The 20,233-nt window shown below is 37.5% G+C and overlaps 1 protein-coding gene across 1 annotated transcript; it reads left to right on the plus strand.

The window, feature by feature from the left end:
* The first annotated feature begins 1,211 nt into the window (after nt 1–1,211).
* LOC128999590 (low-density lipoprotein receptor-related protein 5-like) lies at nt 1,212–20,098 on the plus strand. Its single transcript, XM_054426173.1, has 12 exons — nt 1,212–1,215; nt 4,881–5,070; nt 5,689–5,826; nt 6,076–6,183; nt 12,900–13,116; nt 13,405–13,575; nt 14,244–14,427; nt 14,824–14,986; nt 16,280–16,504; nt 17,231–17,443; nt 18,781–18,943; nt 19,860–20,098. Exons 1-12 carry the CDS (start codon nt 1,212–1,214, stop codon nt 20,025–20,027), a joined length of 1,944 nt encoding a protein of 647 aa, XP_054282148.1. The 3' UTR covers nt 20,028–20,098.
* The last annotated feature ends 135 nt before the right edge of the window (nt 20,099–20,233 follow it).

A 20,233-nucleotide genomic window follows, 5' to 3' on the forward strand; every position in this document is an offset into this window, starting at 1 on the left:
CTAAAGCATTCTATGGCTAAAGGTAGTCTAACACACTCGTGTCTACGTCTACGCATTACGTTCACTGCGTTTGGATTTAATTTGTTTGTATACTGCAAGTAATATTAATATTACAAGTATTTTTAAGTTAAATTCTTACTTCAATCAACTAAGCAGGGGCGTAACAGATTTTTTTCGGTCCCCCCTGCAAACTTATTTTCCGGGCCCCCCTCCCACGAGTTATTTTTAGACCAGACCGAGACCACCGAACCGATACAACCAACGATGTAAAAACTACTGGATTGCGCTCTCAGTAGCACTGCGGGCGCTGTTTTCGGTCTAGCTCCCCCCACCATCTACTGGCAGTAGCCGACGCAGCCCATACACTCACCATTGTAAAACGCACCTTTTTAAGTTGCCGCTCTGTTTAAATATATAGATATAAAATATTGCTAATGCATGCCAAACACTTTTACTATTCTAAACTTTATGTCTTCTTCTTTCCTTGCAGAAAATAACACATTTGAACACTTAAAAACCCTACTACATTTGTCCAGTTTTTACCGCAAATCTATGCTTGTCATTAACGTGATAGGCATACTTTTTTATGACCTATTTTGTAAAATACATTTTCATTAAACATTGAAAGAAAAAATATCGCGTTTACGTCTAACATAAAGTTACCACTGCGGCAAAAACTTAGCAAAGTTATTCAAAATGTTTATGTACTATTTTTTTCGATTAAAAAAATAGAATTTCAATTACAAATATTGTACTCTATAATCTCCTTTATAATCACTTATTATTTTACCATGTACAATTTGGAACTAGCAATATCAGTTGTCTAAAAACATCTACAAAACGGGTTTAGTTAATTTGTAGTTTTAAAAAATTCAGATGGGCTATTTTCTGCAAGAAACAAGACAAGACATAAAAGGTTTAACTAGTAAAACGAGTTTGACAAGCGTAAGCAATATTTTATCCCTATAAATTTCAACAGTGCAGCAAATAAAAAGTGTGTTTTATAATGGTGAATGTATGGGCTGCGTCGGCTTCTGCCAGTAGATGGTGGGGGAAGCTCGACCGCGCGGCCAACACTGAGCCAGCGATCCATGAGTTGTTTATATCGTTGGATACAACATAATAACATCCTCTCCCTGTTTTTTTAGACCACCGATACAATGATCAAACAGTTGTTTTGTCATAAATTGAGATTGAGTAGTAAATAAACTATGGGTAATTAATGTTTCATAAAATGACGTGTTAAGTAAGTTATTTCAGTCATGGTTTGAGGATAAAGTTATATCACCACATCCATTATATATACAGGGTGTTCATTTGAAAACTTTCCATATCTGTTGTGTGCAAAGGTAAGGCTTTTAACACTTGTTTGTTCTCATTTCCCCCTAATTTGGACATGCCAAATCCAATAAAATTATTTTCAATTTTGAAAAATGCCCCAAAAGGGCCCAATTTGGGGGGTAGGGGTGCTTTTTGAGAAATTTTCAAATGTAAACATGTGTTGTGTGATACATCAATTTAAAGGTCTAATCACCCCGATCATTTTGGTGCAAAAAAGTTTAATTATCTTTAACCGTATTTACAGGGTGGGTCAAAACCTTTTAAAAAAGGACTTTGAAGTTAAGTACCGTATTACCCTAACTACTGAACAGAACAGCGCCAAATTTCTTTCCAAGCTTATTCTTGAGCTACTCTTTAAGATAACTTGTAGTAAGGGCATTTTCCAAGTTATTTTCTAATTTTTAAAAAATCTCAAATTTTAAGAATAAAAGAAAGCTGAAAACTCAAAATTCTTAAATAGCAAGGTATAACAAATTTCATACCACGTGAAAGGTCCTTTTTCAACAAACATTTTACGTATTTAAGTTTTCTTTCTATCTCTTACCGTTTAAAAATTGCAGTAGAAAAACATAATTTTCTGTGGTAAAATTGTAACTAGTTTTCTAATAAAACAGCCAAAATTCGTCTCTAGACACATTAAATGGTGGAATAACTGAAGGAAACAATTCATAATTATTTTTAGGCAGATAGGCAAACAAGTCATTACGTTTTACTTTGTGAGAAACAAGTTTTATAGCTGATGACAAAAACCCAAGCGTGGGCCGCTTTCTGTAGTACCATTGACTAGTCAATGGTAGTACTAATTTCAAAAGTACCATTTCCTGTAGTACCTAATCAAATATGGTGTAAACTTAAAAAAATATACTTTATTTTACTTATTGGTCATAACAAAAGTGTTCCAGGATAACTGCAAAGTGTTTAACAATAGATATCCAGGTATAACCTTGAGTCATATGGCTGTAAATGATTTAGTTAGGAAGTTTTCTGAAACTGGCTCAGTTATCAATGAGAAAAGAACAGGATGGAGGGTCCAAGATGAATTCTGACACACGTAAAAGTAGTCGATCAATTTGTTATGAATCCTACTACATCGTTGAACAAAGTGCAATGTGTTTTATTAGAAAACTAGTTATAATTTTACCATGGAAAATTATGTTTTTCCACTGCAATTTTTAAACGGTAAGAGATAGAAAGAAAACTTAAATACGTAAAATGTTTGTTAAAAAAGGACCTTTCACGTGGTATGAAATTTGTTATACCTTGCTATTTAAGAATTTTGAGTTTTCAGCTTTCTTTTATTCTTAAAATTTGAGATTTTTTAAAAATTAGAAAATAACTTGGAAAATGCCCTTACTACAAGTTATCTTAAAGAGTAGCTCAAGAATAAGCTTGGAAAGAAATTTGGCGCTGTTCCGTTCAGTAGTTAGGGTAATACGGTACTTAACTTCAAAGTCCTTTTTTAAAAGGTTTTGACCCACCCTGTAAATACGGTTAAAGATAATTAAACTTTTTTTGCACCAAAATGATCGGGGTGATTAGACCTTTAAATTGATGTATCACACAACCCATGTTTACATTTGAAAATTTCTCAAAAAGCACCCCTACCCCCCAAATTGGGCCCTTTTGGGGCATTTTTCAAAATTGAAAATAATTTTATTGGATTTGGCATGTCCAAATTAGGGGGAAATGAGAACAAACAAGTGTTAAAAGCCTTACCTTTGCACACAACAGATATGGAAAGTTTTCAAATGAACACCCTGTATATTTATATCAATATTAGTGTTTTTTATATTTTGGTTGGTTCTATTGCACTAAACCTTTCCACAACTAGGCCGATTTGAGGGGATGCAATTCTATCCCCTTCACTTCATCAGTAAACCTTCCCCAAACCGCATCAATTTTCCGAACAGAATAATACAAGCACTGTTTGCTAATACTGTACAAGAATGCCATAAATAAGTGTGTTTTTCATTTAAATGCTAGTAACTAGGTATAAGATCAATAAATTTTCGATAAAAAATATCCATGGACAATTAAACAAATAAAGTATACTCATTTTCCATAAGATTAACATTGGAATCTAGTATCATGGAGATACAGATACATACAAATTAATTAAGGTTCTATAATCAAGAAGTTTGCCACAAGGTCATGTTTTAGCGAATTTCCCATATAGGGAATAAGCTATTACCGTAGTACTCATGGTAAGACCTGGACGCGGGACCGATTTTTTTTTTCGTTTTGAGGTCCCTAGAGGCCAAAAACACCATCCGTTCAAATTCATATATATATATATATATATATATATATATATATATATATGTGTCCGTCAGCACGATAACTCGAGCAAAAATGATCCGATTTTGATGAAATTTGGTACAAACGTGTAAACCTACGTTTATTCGAACGAGTTCGCGATCCAGCATGATCGGACCATGGGAACGGGGGTTTACGGGGGGTTTTATGGGGTAAAAATAGGTTTTTCCCATTTTTGACCCAAAAAACATAAAATTTAGCAATTTCATTCCAAATCATTTTGTAGAGCTTAAAAAAACAAATAATTTAGTATATTGAAGCGTTGTTATACGCCTAATGGTTACGGAGAAAATTCCAAAAATATGGAGAATAAGTAAACTGTTGTAGTTTACTTGTTTATGAACATATTTTGATCAAATTTGGAAAATGTTTTAATTTCTTACTAACTATTAACATTTTACAAAAAAAAACAGTTTTACCCTCCCTGATGCAGCAAACCTAAGTACTTGTTAAACTAATTCTATTTAAATAGGGAATAAATGTTATATTTTTAAGTAGACATTTCAGTGTAAATCCAATCAGTCAAATGGAAATTCGCTTAGTCTGCAGGTTTGCTGCGGCGGGGGTATTTTATTTAAATGTTATTATAGCTTGGTATAATATAAATTTATCAAATTTGATTTAAAATGTCCATAAACAAGTAAACGAAACGAATATACCTCACTCTTATTTTCCATAAAAATTAACATGGGAATTCTAAATGTATAGCCTATCATGTTTTTTGAAATTTCTCCATAACCATAAGATGTACAAAGACTAAACTAAACTATTTACAAAGATAATTTAACTAAATTGTTTTGTGAGCTAAACAAAACGGTTTTGAAATAAACTGTGATTTTTCGTGTTTTGATGGACTACAAGGATCAAAAATTGGAAGAATCAATTTTTATCCGCATTAACCCCGTTCCCATAGTTTGATCATGCTGGTTTGCAAACCTGTTTATACATTTTTTAATTGAATTTCATCAATTACTCGAGTTCATGTTAACTGACACACACACAAATATTTGATATATATAAATTTGAATAGGTTGTGTTTTATGACCTAGGGATCACATCAATACGAAAAAGTAAAGTGGTTCCGGTTCTAGGTCCTACCATGAGTACTGTACCCTAATAGCTCGTTCTCAGTGGGAAATTCACTAAAAGGCAAACATTTTTAATTAAAACTATCAAATATGTAGCATATTGGGCGATATCAACATTTATGTGATTTTTTCCAGAATGCGATCCCTTGCCTCTGTGGATTTCAACAAACAGAAGCATCGTGGAAATCAACCAATCAGAGCAGAAAGCCTATATTATTATCTCTACCAAATCAAGAGCAATATTCTTCGACTTTAATTTTGAGTATAAAGAGATTTACTGGGTGGAAGAGGAAGATGGTGTGGGGCTGTCGACCAGGATGTACAAGTAAACATTATTCATTTTTGAACACCACTATTAATCTTTTTTATTATAACAACTAAAATAAAGTAAAAGTTCTTACATATAAAATGTACTTACTCTGCACTAAAAATGTATAGTAATTATAGTGCAGTACAGTTTTTACCATCCTGGACCTGGATATAGTATGATTGGTTAAATCCTTTTTTATTTCCTACGTTCAGTTCTTACTAATTTTTATTAATCTATGCTGATGATGAAAATGTAATAGTATCTGGTAGATATAAAATTAAATGGAACATAACAACATAACTACCTTATATGTTTTATTGTGCAAAGATTTACAGTTTAACTTAGCAAAAAAAATTACATACAATTTTTAACGGCTAAAACACCTAAATTTAGGTTTGTTGATACCAATTACATAACTCTAGTCAGTAGTCACTCGACTAAATTTTTAGTACTAATACTAATACTATTCCAAATATTTATCATGTTGTACCACATCAATCGATTAAGAAGTAAAATTTATTCTGGTCGATTTATGCAGTAACCTTTTTTGTGACTTGTAACAAGTTATCATGTTCCTTACGTTGAACATTATTAAAACAATTACAAAATCAAAGATCCTTTTTCTTGCTGCAGAAGTGGATTGCGCAACATAAACAGGACGGGAGAAGAAGGTGTTGTAAAGGAGCCGGGACCTCGCCTCCTGGTGGAGATGGGACCTTGTGGGGGTCTAGCCCTGGACTGGTTACACTCGCACATGTATTGGATACACAGGTAAATTAATTAAACACTTGTCGTGGAGAACAGACGATGAGAACTATGATATTTTATGGGGAAAATCACAAAAGTTGCAATAACTTTTTGAACCTGCAACCTAACAAAAACAAGTGTACACATGACGGATGCCAGTCTTGACGAGAATTCTAATTTAAAATACCAATTTAAATTAGTATTTCCATTTAAATTTAGGTCATGCTTATACTGTATTAGAGAGACCGTTGTTTTGATACACTCATGTTTCAGGGATACTGGCCTCATAATGGTGGCAACATTGGACGGAGGACACAGAAGAGTGGTGTACAATAATGCAAACAGTGACATCTTCACTATAGTAGTGGACCCGGTGAGGAGGTCAGTGGTTTTCTGTTCATTTGTGGAAGAAGTTTATGTTTCTTGTAACATTCTAGTCATTTGCATTGTTACCTTTACTAAGATGGGGACAAATCTGGGCACATTATAATCCGCAAGTATGAATGAAGGATGAGTGTAAAGTGGAGTGATATATCATGGATGGCTTTGTTCTGAGCTTAGGTTTGCTGGTTTTATCCAGGACCATTTATTTGTTTGAAAACCATAACCTAAGGCTAGACCCTCTATCAAATCAAAAAGCTATTGACTTTTTATCAAAATTGAACTATCATCAACCTTTTGATTACCAAGGGGGTATTATAACAATGCTTAAGGGTGTTCGATCGAAAATAAAATACTATTATTTTTTTAAGTATAATTGTTAAGGTCATTATAAGTGTAAGAAAAAATGTCACCTGAAATTTTTAAGTGGCCTAATAAGATAGTTATGGGGCTTTTAAGTGCTAACTCCGTTTGCTTTCCAGCTCAAAAACGGTTTCGACTATATTCACCAGACTACCCTTAAAAATTCCAAAAAATGTATCTTTACAAGCTAAAACATTTTATTTCCCATATCGTTTATAAATAAAAAAGTACCTTTTTTTGTAAATTCGATAACTGGTTTATTTTTAAATGAATCGAGAAAAGACGCATATCAGAACAAAGCCAATGGTGTACAGAATGTATACAAAAATACTCCAATGGAAAATTCTTAAGCGTTTAGAAACTGGAAAGAAAACAGAAATCACGTAAAACCAGCGTGGCGTGCGATGTGAGTGTGTACAGTGCTCATACGCGCACTCACGGCGCGCGGGCGCACGCCCCTCCCCCTCATCCCACGCACCGGCCGCGCCTACCCTGGTTCCCGCGCGCTCTACCTGCTCTCAGCTAGCTGCTGCCAACCTGTCACCGGTCACGTGTTTTGTATTTTGTAGTTATATTTTGTTTCTCTTGTCTGTGGTTATTGTTAGTATTGTAAAGGTGCGATGGGAACCAAAAAACCGCATAGTAAATACAAACCACGTAAACGCAGTAAACGCTCGAAAGTGCTTAGAAGAATCCATGAACGGAAACGCGAGGGCGAGGATGTAAACACTACTAACAATAGTTCAAATCTCTCCGAAGAAACTAGCGAGGAAATTTTCGATCGTCTTGTGGCATCCAGGTAAGTTTTATTTGAATAAAATCATATTTAAATGTTTTTTTATGTATTTGGAAAATTTACATTTTTAATTTCTTCCCCATATATGGAGAAAGTATTGTTTTCGTCAAAATGTTGTAGTTTGAGTTTTGAGTGTAGGCCTATATCTATTTTGGGTCCCCCTGAACCCAAAAAGTGGTACAGTATTCGAAGTGATGTCTGTGTGTCTTTATGTGTCCAGAGCCACAGACCACACATGTAGTCCTATGTTGATGAAATTTGGTCTGTAGGTACTAACTCATGGTATTTCCAGACATTTTTTTTTTGTTTTTTTGAATTGTGATTTTGAATGATGATTTTTCACATAACATAACGGGAAATCGGATTTTCTCGAAATTGACCCAACAGATTTTTTTTATTAAGTATGTAATAGTCCTTTACATTCTGAACAAAATGGTACAAATCCCATTTACCGTAAAAATTACAATTTAACAATTATTGTAACTTGTGATTTTTTACTATAAAATGTCATATTTACTCTCACCGCTTACCCATGATAAAGGTTGTTTACAAGCTTATGGGAGAAAGTATGTGTAGGAATGCTGATATCGTTTATTATTGTCGGTAATATTATTGTCGCGTCGCTGTGTAACGACTATTTTTTATTAATACAGTAGGCCTAATAATTTTAAACAGGATCCAAACAATTCTCTAATGTTGTCTACATTATGACTTGGTTGATTGAGTAAATGGTGCTTAATTTTAGGTTGGAATCTACAAATACCTCTGACGAGCTTCAAGACCAAGACAACCAATCCCATTACAGTTCAGACAGTGAGAAATCCTCCGAGTACTTACCTCCACTGCTAGTTGAAAAGTGCCATGATGTGGAAGACTATTCAATTATCGGTCGTCGAATTGTTGATATCAGTCATGTGTTGATGCAACTAGAAAAGTTAGCTTCTCATCCAAATGTATGTACGATGGGGAGATACAAATTTGAAAGGGAAGTAGTTAGTGGGCTATATTCAAAATGGGAGTATTATTGTGACAACTGTGAAAAAAGATTTGTTGTCACATCCGAACCAGAAGAAAGTAAAGAAGCGCCTAATAATGCACTTGTGTGGGGAGCATTGAGCGTGGGTCTAGGCTATGCTCAAGTTGAAGAACTGTTCTCAGTTATGGATATTCCTGTAATGGGGCGACCAAAATTCAAATCCCACGAAAAGAAAATAGGCAAGGTACGTAAGCATATTATTACAAAATATATATTCTACAATACCGTTTCAGGATAAGCGAGTAAGCAAAGTGAAATCCTCTCCATTCGTTTGTTCAATTATGTAATTTTATATTGTTTAACACTTTCACCTTTCAGTATTTAATTTCCATAAACCATATTTGGTTGTCCACAAAATAAAAATTAAAACATAAACTCACCATTACCAATTTAAAACAATTATAAAATAATTTTGTAATAAAATAAGTTTATTTTATAATAAAATAGTTGTACATAGACTCTGTTGTTCACGTTTCTGTTATACACTTCTGGAAAATTTCGGCTAAATCGGTTCAATAGTTATTGCGTTTACCCTGAACTACAGACAGACAATAAATCTATTTTGTGATATTATAAATAATATTGATATTGATGTATCTAGGTAATTTTGTATAATCTTAACAAGTTTATTTTAACCATGGTTTAACAATGATGATGTTTTGTTGTCAGAAACAACATTTTTTAGAACCTTTTTCAAATCCTGACAAATATAAAAATAGCCACAAATTTAACGATGGTACTGGAAAGTCTCATTATGAATTTCTAGAAACTAGTATTTCTTTTATTTGTCAAGTTTCTAAGCACAAAACTATCAATAGGTTACTTATGCATTTCAAACGGTTCATAATTCATGTTATCTTCAAAAATTGTTCACTACTTATGTAAAAGCTCATTACATGTTATTTTTGTGGGAATTGCTGTTATTATTTAGGTCTGGGAAGATACCCTATACTCAAAAATGAAGGCAAACGCGGAAGAAGAGAAGCGCATTGCTTTAGAAAAAGGTAACATCCTGAATGGAACCCCCTTCATTACTGTTATTGGAGATGGTGGCTGGGCGAAAAGGAGCTACGGACATGGCATGACATCAACAGGAGGAGTGGTAAGAAAGCTATATCGTTTTCTCAAAAATTTTAAAAGTTTAGGTGTGGGAACGCTAATTTATTCTTATAAACCACTTCAACTATTATTTATTCTAACTTCAAATAGGGTTTAGTTAAACATTTCCTCACCCCCACCAACGAACTGTGATTAAAACACGAACTGTGATGGGATGCGATGCAACTTTTTCAAACTGAAACGCGTCAAGGTACATGGTACATGTGTATGTGCACAAGGCACCTGTGTGTGATCGGGGTTGCCACCGCCACTGTCAGTGTGCCGTGGCGGTGGCGCAAACGGCACGCAACATTACCGCAACGATACGGGACAATGTCATCGGCCTCGGTGATATAATGGTTAGAGTGCCGGACTGACGAGTTGATAGAGCCGGGTTCGATACTCACCCGTGGTACAATCTTTTTGTCTCCGATTTTTCCATTATTTAGGTTTTGACAGTTTAATTTTATAATTGAAACATTATAAAATTGAATTTGAACCATTTGTAGTTTAATTTTATAATAATTATTAATAATTAATTTCATAGTGTAACATTTTATCATGTATTGTTTTGTTGTATTACAATATTGTAATGTATTGTTTTAGGGCGTAATCATAGGAGCAGAGACAAAGAAACTATTATACCTCGAAGTCCGGAACAAATTTTGCTACGTGTGCACAAAAAGCAAAAACAAAGGAATTGAATCACCAGAGCATGTCTGTTACCTCAATTATACAGGTCCATCAACAGGTATGGAAGCAAATATAATCGTCAACGGCTTCAAACGCAGCGAAGTAGACTACGGCCTAATATATAGATATTATATAGGCGATGGCGACTCGAGCGTGTTTGCTCGTATTCAAGAAAGTTGTAGTTATGGACGGTTTGTACAAAAAGTGGAATGTGCAAACCATGTCACTAGAGCCCTCAATGATCAACTGCACAAAATCGCAGGTAACACCAAGTATCCCATCGCAAGTAGGAAGCTCCTTTTGACACCGAATGAAGGAGAGGTAGTACCTAGACTGGAAAGAATAACAAAGGGTGTTAGAACGGCTATAAAAGAAGCTGCTATCGGGACTTCAGATAGTAATGACAAAGTGTCAAACTTAAGGCACGATCTGAAAAACTCTGTTGACCATGTCTTTGGCCAACATGATTGTTGCAGAGATACATTCTGTACAAGGCAAGGTTCTGATGCGAACGTTATAGATGTCGTGGACAAGGAGTTTTTGCTCGAAATAAGAAAGGCATTAGCTAATGTTGAATGTAAAGCGGAGAGTTTAGTTTTAAATAGAACAACTAACCAAGCAGAGCAATATATGTCTCTAGTGGCAAAATTCACCGGAGGTAAGAGAGTGAACTATTGCTCTAGAGGTTCTTATCGAAGGCGATGTGTAGGAGCTGGCCTAAGTCACACGTCAGGACCCGGGTGGCACTTGAGCCCTTGGAAAAAACTCAATAGGAAAAGTCCAGGGGGAGTGTTTAAGTCTAAAGTAAACACTAGAGTGCAATTAAAATGCAAACGATCTCTAGCTTTCAGCCAGAACGGACCACCAAAAAAGAGAAAACGCTACGGAGGTTCCTACGACTCTGAGTACGGCCCCCTTTGCATCGAACCTGATATGAAACCAGAGGCTTTGAATGAAAAAATGGAAGAACATATGAGAATGCTGTCAAAAAATGCAGAAAATTGTCAAGATATAGAACGAAAAACTGTTGGTCAGCACAACAACCAGCTGTGGAGGGAAACAAGAGTGAATATGCTTACCGCATCCAACTTCGGGAGCGTTGTGAAACGGCGTGAGCACACACCATGCCATAATCTCGTGAAACGTCTGTTATACTCTCGGGAATTATCTACAGCAGCGGTTTTATTCGGGCGTGTCCACGAAAAAGATGCAATTGAAGATTATGAAAAACTTACTGGTGTTTCAGTTGAACCTTGTGGCCTGTTTATTTCTAAGGAAACGCCTTTCCTAGGTGCAAGCCCTGATGGCCTAGTGGGCAGTGAAGGTATTATTGAAGTGAAATGTTTGTCATCGGTAAGGGGAGACTTGAAAGAATTTGTGTCTTTAAAAAAAAACCAAACATGTATGGAGTTAAAGGAAGGGAAAGTGATGTTAAAGAGATCGCACAACTATTTCTTCCAAATACAGGGCCAACTTAACATAACGAAGAGGAGTTGGTGTGATTTTATTGTATATACAAGAACAAATGACTTGTTTATTGAGAGAATCAAAATAGACAGTGAGTTGTGGAGTAAAACAATGCTGCCAAAACTTATCCGTTTCTACAACTATTGCCTTTTACCAGAAATGGTAGATAGCAGAATAAATCGGCACCTTCGTGTGCGTGATCCAGCGTACATCATAGATGCCCAAACTCGTAAAGAAGAAGCAAATATGGCTAAGACAAGAAAGAAAAACAAGTAGTGGGCGATTCTCAGGGATCCTGCTTTGTTATTTTTTAGAGTTAATTAAAACTGCTTCAAACATTGTTTTTGTATACGATTTCTCTAAATCATTCCTTGTAATTAAAATAAAAATAATTTTTCCTGGAATTAAGATTTAACTTGGTCAAGTTCTATTACAGTTAAATGGTACTCTTTCTAGAATTTTAAGTTACACTTTTTTGGTAAAATTAGTCAATTAGTGCAATAACTTAAATTAGTAAATAATTAAAAATTTAATTTGTTAAACCTTTAAAAAAAAAAATTAAATAGATTTTGAGATATTGTTAAATTTCCAATCCATGTTTGCTTGTCCCGTACAACTTTCAAAAGGTGAGATTTTTGTTTTAAATCCCAACCTAATTTATATTTTTGATTACAACTTCAAAGGCATAGACCCTAAAGATAAAATAAAAACAAATAGAGGAAAACATTTGATTAACATAATCATCGATAAATTGACCCATAAAACAATATTTTATTTAGACTTTTAGAGAGGGCAGTATACACTGTCAACTGGGGTACAACAACCAACAGTGATGCGTTTTCCAACGAGATGGGCCGCGGAGGCTCAGAACAGAAGCGGGAGTGGTAACAACAAACAACGTTGGGTGAGGTGAGAGTGAGACAGAAATACATCTCGCGCGCTCTCTCACTCCTACTCCAAGAGAGGCTCGCACACGGGCTTGTTCGAGTTAGGTTTAGTACACGTCGCGCGCGTAGTGGCCAACGCTGGAACTAAACACTCCCAGCGCCTGTGAGCCATGCCGTTATTACACCCTTAAATTGAACATGTGAATACAGCAATATGGTTGTAAATTTATCTTTAAAGATTTATAAAATGTAATGTATTTTAAATACATACAAAGAATAGTATGTGTCACTAAATAAAAAAATACACATGTTTCTGCTAATTAAATGTCTGACGTTGACCTATTTGATGACAAAGCAATTTTCTTAACATTTCCAGGTATCTTTTCTGGACTGAGACTTCCTGGGTAAACTCGTCCTTGGCCGCCCCAGCAGACATCGTAGCCTCAGACCTGAGGGGAGAGCATGTTCATGTGGTCGCTCCACGTGCAGTGGAGGGGGTGAGGACCATCGCCTTGGACGTGACGGAACGACGGCTCTACTACATGAGCCGGCCCAGGGTGTTGGCTGTTTGCGACTACGACGGGGGCAACAGGGTGAGGCAATATGTTTACTGCCATGCTTCAACAGAAATCACAAGAGTTCTTCTAACAAATAAGTACCTAATACATGATATTGTTTAGTATTTTTCTTCTCTGATTAACCCTTGCTGGGTATAATGAGTGGATGCTACTTGATGCTTTTGTTTTATGTCAGTTCCTTGTGGCAAGCTTCGGATCACCATTTGTTTATTTTTACGTGTTTTAAAATTTTAATGAATTCTTTACATCAGTACTAAACAGCATACAACCAGTTACTATACCACGTTTCTGTTCTATTACTAGGTGATAGTTCGGGCTGATCTACCATTCCCGCCATCATTCTCTATCAGCAACAAACAGCTGTTCTGGACATCTGCCGAGGGAGAAGTGACGACCGCATTGAAACACACCGACAACGAGGAGAACACATTCCCTGTCAAGTTGTCACTGTGCCAGCGATGCTCCCATGTGGAGGTGTGTACTCTAGAATTTACTAGTTGTAGGGTTTATCACACATAAATAATAGCAAGAGATCAATGGATCCATCACGGGTTTCACTCAAATCAGGTGTGGACCTTGTCTCTAGATGTATCAGTCACGTGGACATTTTATGCTCCCAAATAGTGCCTCAGAGTCTGTCAAAGCTGCTTGATGTATTGCAGCATTCTGTCTATAAGCTATTCCTGAGGAAAGTGTCTGCCCTTCAATACTTCCAAGAGTATATTATTTTACTTATACAGCTGTGTAGTGTGCAGCCATGAAGTAAATGGTCTGAAGTCTCCTCAGACCCACACATTTCCTGTATGCTAAGCCCCCTCTCCGTTTTGGATCCTCAAGCAATACACGGCTGCAAACGTCAGGATACTTCATCAGAGTAATTGAATCAGTCAATTATTGGATTAGTTCCTTGTTTACCGGCCAAGAACAACGATTGCGAGGTATAGGATCTTCTTAAGAAAGCCATAACCTTTGATCAATCCTACAATCTATCTAAATTGCCTCCTGTCTAGTCAAAGAGAATTGGAGTTGCAGGCAACTGTCTGAGACAGCAAAACTGAACTTACTTTGAAATTAATTTTGATTCAATTAATATATTGTGTTGGTTTTAGCTACTGTTTTGATAAGTCAGTTTCTGTTGACAGAGAGCAGCCATGTTTGGACCACAGACGTACTTGAGGGTGGTGGATGGCAGGATGCAGCCGATACCAGACACTGATCACCACTCGTACTCGCAGTGTCTGCTCAACATGACGACAGCGTCCGAGGTTTGTCCGTGTTCCTTCGGCTACATGATCAACAACCGCAGCCAGGCCTGCAAGGAACAAGGTAATTTTGAGTAAATTACTATCAAATAGTTTTATGAAATAAAATATAGATAAAAGATCAAATAATAATTAGATGAAATAGTTAAAACGACCATTTTTAATAAGTGTACCAACATAGCAAATAAGCTTGTCACAAAATTTGATCGGTTTAAAAAATAATTTATATCTCTTTTAGAACAACTGTGGGATACATCAAGGCCCCACTAGAAAGATACATTCTACAACAATCTTTTTGCCCCTAAATTCATAAAATCACATGGAGTAATTTAAGCTTCATACAATACTTTTATTATTGGAAACACAAATAAAAACAAGTACCATTTATTTACTCCTCTCTGCTCTTTTCACTACTATGATGAATCCCTAAGCTTGTAAGTATACATGTTGATCTTCTCAGGGTACTTCTTGGCATCTTTTGGCTCGGAGCTCCAAGCAGTGTCAATGAGAGGCAGAAGACTTCCTCTGCTTTACAAGAGACAGGCTCTACTCAGCTCCGTGGACATTCACTTTGTCAAGGGCTTGTTGTTCTGGTATGACTTGGCGGAGGCTAAAATATTCAGGTGAGAGTAGAAATGAATCAATGAATGTTGATTATCAAAAGTTCCAACAAAACTGCATGGAATGGTTCATCTTTGAAATTGTGTATGGTTAGAGTGTACGTAGGGAGATTCTGACACAGAGAGTATTTTGTGTGAAAAGACTACAAAATGTTGGTACTAATCCATGGTATCAGGGCCGATTTACCGAATAGGCACGGTAGGCACCTGCCTAGGGCGCGAGGCAATTGGCTTTTTTGGGGGGCGCCAAAAATTTGGAAATTAAAAAAAAATCGTGGTAGTATTTGCATGCTATTGCGGTAAACGTCTGATAACCCCTCGCGGCCGTGTAGGCATATAGTAGTCGCCTCCCGCGATTGTGGCAAAATGGTAATCCTCTCCCGCGGACATATATGGAGATAATCGTCTTCGGCGAATATGAGGCAAAATTATGATCTTTTCCTGCGGTCATTTGGACATTATCATCGTCTTGTGCAATCGCGGCATTATTGTGATCATCCCTCGTTGCCGTGCAGAAATCATTATTGTATTCCGCGGTTCTGTAGACATCGTAATCGTTTCCCGCAGTTGTGAAGACATCGTTATCGTCTCCCGCGATTGCGGTAAAATGTTAATAAGTCCTCCAGTCGTGTGGAGATCATCATCGTCTTCTACGATCGCGGAAAATTCTGATCATCCCTCGCGGCCGTGTGTAGACATATTTATTGTCTCCCGCGGTCACGGAAACGTCACTGTTGTCATGCGCGATCACGGTAAATTGAAAACTCCAGGTAGAAATACAAAATTCATGGTTCAAAAATCTCCCTCATGATTCCCGGATTTCCCGGTCGGCGAAAACCCTGTTATATATATATTACAAAGGGGCGCTACTATTAGACGTGCCTAGGGCGCTGACAGGGTCAAAAACGGGCCTGCATGGTATCTATAGTTTTTTTAATTTTCAAGGTAATTTTTTATAAAAAAACCCAAAATAATAGAACATCTGATTTTGGCTTTGTCCTTTCGACCCCAAACATGATGATACAAACCCCATCGGTTGTAAAATTAAGGGTTATGTATAAGTTATTACAACTTTTGTGATTTTCCCCATAAAATATCATAGTTGATCCCATCACTTACTCATGATAAAGGTTGTTGACAAGCTAATAGGAGAGTGCATGTGTCAGATTGCTGATACCATTTATTATTTTATGTATCTAACTAACAACTGGGCCCAGCTGTCCTTCACCATCAGGTTTAATTGTAATTTTTAGCTTAACACTGTATTAAAAGTATTGTTAACACCTCTGTCCCTAGATCTCCACTGCTCAGTCCCTCCCAGAGATACACGGTTGCCTTGATGGTGAGAGGTACCTCCAGCCTGGCAGTGGACTGGGTGTACGACCACATCTACTGGACCAGCAACACTCCGGCGGGCGGCTGTGTGGAGGTGTGTCGTCTGGACGGCTCATCCAGGACCATAATTGTAGCCAGGGACATCAACAACCTGCTCATGTCTGTAGCCGTACATCCTGCCGAGGGGTGAGTCGACAAGAACTATTTACACTTACATTGAGATTTTTGCCAGACATATAGGCTACGCAAGTCTTAGACAATCTTTGTAAAACAATACAGGATTGGTTAGATCGACTTAGCATTATTCCGCATATTTAGGGTAGGGAAACATCCCCGCCAATCATATATTTTTTGTTGAAATCCATCAGATCCTTACCTCCATTAAGAATTGAGTGGTGTGAAATATTTTTAGACTAGTTGAACAAAGTACAGTAGTTGCAGCTAGTCTGGGCGCACGGCCGCGCTAGGGCGGGGGGTGTAGTGGTGTAGAGGGGAGTGTTTATTGCTCATTTCCAAAAACATCTGGCCTACACGGCTCTCTGGGGTTGTTCAGCGAGGCTGTGGTGGTGAGCGAGACGTTACTCTCAGCACGGCTAGTACACAAGGGTCCGCGCGCCCAGACTAACTGCGACTACTGTATACAAGGGGACAGACGAAACAGCTCAAGTTCACATCAATTGAGTATTGTCGTGTTGAAGTACTCTTGTAAATACTACAACTGTCAGTAAATTGCTGTGCTAGATGACGGGCTAACAGGTAACAGCTCAGTCTATATTAATACCATAGTACTTCTCTCAGCTGCCAAATTTCCTTCTACGTTAATTATAGTTTAATCAAATTGAAATAGGCACAACCTAAATGCATAAACAACGTAAGTTGAAAACCGTAGTTACTGACCAAACTGTTTTACAGAAAAATGTATCTTGCAAACTGGACGGAGGGGAGTGTGGAGGTGTTGGGTATGGACGGAACACGACTACAGAGACTAGTGAGTGGACTAAAGCAACCGAGGAGTCTCACAATAGACCTCTATGGTAATGAGCGACAACTTTACTGGCTGGAGTCTGTAGATTACAAGGGTCAAAGGTCCACCACCATAATCAAGGCCTGTTACCTGGAGAACGGGTGAGTGTACTACATTGGTCTGCTTCATCCATTGCAAACCTCAAAATCAAACACACTGTGTCAGTCACATTTAGCTTACACAACCACAGAACACAGATAGCTGAATAAGATGTTAATATGCACAACAGCTTTGTTGATAAGGAATTAACATTGTTTAAATTAGTTGAAAAATAAAAGAATTAATTGACAATTACTAAGCTATTGTGTAGACCTATGCTTTAAAGTAAATTATTAGTTTTTACATTCTCATAAAAATGTTACAAATGACAAAATTACCATACTCTGTTCACAAAATTTAGGCGGTTTTAGGAGAAGAAATCCATTTCCTCCAAATCTAGCTTTAAAACAAAAGCTGAGGTTTGCTAAAACGTCAATCAGCTGCAACATATACTTTAAGCAATAAATAGGGGGGAAACTTCCTCTAAAACCACCTAAACTTGTGAACGGACTAAAAGTATACTTTATTCTTGTGGTCAGCATGCCTATTCGATACTGTACAAATTGAGGAAATGAGGAACTTGGGTAGAAACCTAATTGGAACTAAGACATCTTTCACATTCCCTGTCTATTTTACTTTTCCAAAGAAAAGTCGCCTTAGCTAAAAAAAGACAACAAAAAACAATAGGCAGCAGTATGGAAAGAGTATAGATAATACAATACTTACTTACTGCCGTGGCTCTTGGTACCCAAGGAGGTACTTTGCCTCGCCAACACACTGCCTCCAGACTGCACGATCCACTGCTTCATCCTCCCTTCTTCCCATTCTTCTCAGGTCTCTTCTCACTTGATCTCTCCACCTCAACTTGGGCCTTCCAGGAGGTCTTCTACCCTCGGGATTGTTGTTTAGGGCGTTTCTCACTAAGGATCCCTCTTCCTTTCTTAACACATGGCCTGCCCATCTCAATCTCCTACTTCTCACCTCAGCCACAATATCTGGGTCCCTGTACAACTCTCTCAATATCTCTCTGTTGTGCTTAACTCTCCATTCTCCGTTTTTAACGGTTGGTCCAAAGATTTTCCTTAGAATCTTGTTTTCGAACACTATAAGTAGTTTCTCAGTTCTCTTGCTTATCACCCAATTCTCTGAGCCATATAGTAATACTGGTCTTATTATAGTTTTGTATATACGGATTTTAGTTTTCTGTGAGAGTAGGCGAGAACTCAACAATTTGTGGCATTCCGATAAACTTTTATGAGCTGCATTTAGATAATACAATAAGCAAACTAATATAAGTGAAGCCTCTTTGGCAAATGTTGATATATTTTGTTGACTGTTAAAGAAAGACTTATGATTTCAATCTTAAAATTCAAGTCTGTTGAGATCTGCTTGTCTGCAGTGAGTCGTGCAGAGTTGTATACAAGAGTCCTCCTGGAAATCGGCCTTCCTCACTGACAGTTCTAGCCAATAATGTGTACTGGTTGGATGGATACAAAATCAACTACATCGGGCCCAACCAGAAAACTAGACCTCGGAAGATAGAATTGAGCAACAAACAGTTGGTAAGTAGAACTATCTATGGTGGCTAAGCCTTTTTAATGAACAAACCGTTAGGAAGGTAGCTATGGAATGTAGATAAATAACTTTCTGGACAGAGACACGCCAGACATGATCAAGACATTCAAAATCTGAATCTAAAGTTATTTCTATGGGCCTTGGAGACATAACCCTAGACCAGGAATTGATAAAATTGAATGGTCTACTTCCCACTAACAGCTTTGGTATTTTATTACAAGGCTGCAGGAAATGTCAGGTATAGCTTACACCCATTCAAGTTGAGTTATTCATGTATGGTAAGATGAGGTATACATACTTATTTACTGAATGGCCAATGTATACCATTGGGGTGAAAAGGGTTGCAGACTGTAAATTACACTGTTACTTAGTAACTGTAACAATCACATGATGTTGTAGGACTCTCAGTGTCTCAAGGTGGTACACTCCTACACACAGCCTCTCATCACCAACAACTGTGTGTTCACATCATGTAAAGGACTGTGTGTACCACTGCCTCGGGACCTGGGACAGACTGATGTACGCTGTGTGCTACTAGCTGCTAGTAACATTGACATGATGTTGTAGGACTCTCAGTGTCTCAAGGTGGTACACTCCTACACACAGCCTCTCACCACCAACAACTGTGTGTTCTCATCATGTCAAGGACTGTGTGTACCACTACCTCGGGACCTGGGACAGACTGATGTACGCTGTGTGCTACTAGCTGCTAATAACATTGACATGATGTTGTAGGACTCTCAGTGTCTCAAGGTGGTACACTCCTACACACAGCCTCTCACCACCAACAACTGTGTGTTCTCATCATGTCAAGGACTGTGTGTACCACTACCTCGGGACCTGGGACAGACTGATGTACGCTGTGTGCTACTAGCTGCTAGTAACATTGACATGATGTTGTAGGACTCTCAGTGTCTCAAGGTGGTACACTCCTACATACAGCCTCTCACCACCAACAACTGTGTGTTCTCATCATGTCAAGGACTGTGTGTACCACTGCCTCGGGACCTGGGACAGACTGATGTACGCTGTGTGCTACTAGCTGCTAATAACATTGACATGATGTTGTAGGACTCTCAGTGTCTCAAGGTGGTACACTCCTACATACAGCCTCTCACCACCAACAACTGTGTGTTCTCATCATGTCAAGGACTGTGTGTACCACTACCTCGGGACCTGGGACAGACTGATGTACGCTGTGTGCTACTAGCTGCTAGTAACATTGACATGATGTTGTAGGACTCTCAGTGTCTCAAGGTGGTACACTCCTACATACA

This window comes from Macrosteles quadrilineatus, unplaced genomic scaffold, assembly GCF_028750875.1.
Source record: "Macrosteles quadrilineatus isolate MER2022 unplaced genomic scaffold, UCM_ALF_1.0 Scaffold_8__2_contigs__length_117827958, whole genome shotgun sequence".
Classification (NCBI taxonomy): Eukaryota; Metazoa; Arthropoda; class Insecta; order Hemiptera; family Cicadellidae; genus Macrosteles; species Macrosteles quadrilineatus.

What these genes read in the sequence shown, in the direction of transcription:
- LOC128999590 (XM_054426173.1), top strand. An exon ending in ACTACGACGGGGGCAACAGG is followed by an intron (nt 13,117 to 13,404) that starts GTGAGGCAATAT and finishes TTCTATTACTAG; the next exon opens with GTGATAGTTCGGGCTGATCT. An exon ending in CCAGGCCTGCAAGGAACAAG is followed by an intron (nt 14,428 to 14,823) that starts GTAATTTTGAGT and finishes TGATCTTCTCAG; the next exon opens with GGTACTTCTTGGCATCTTTT.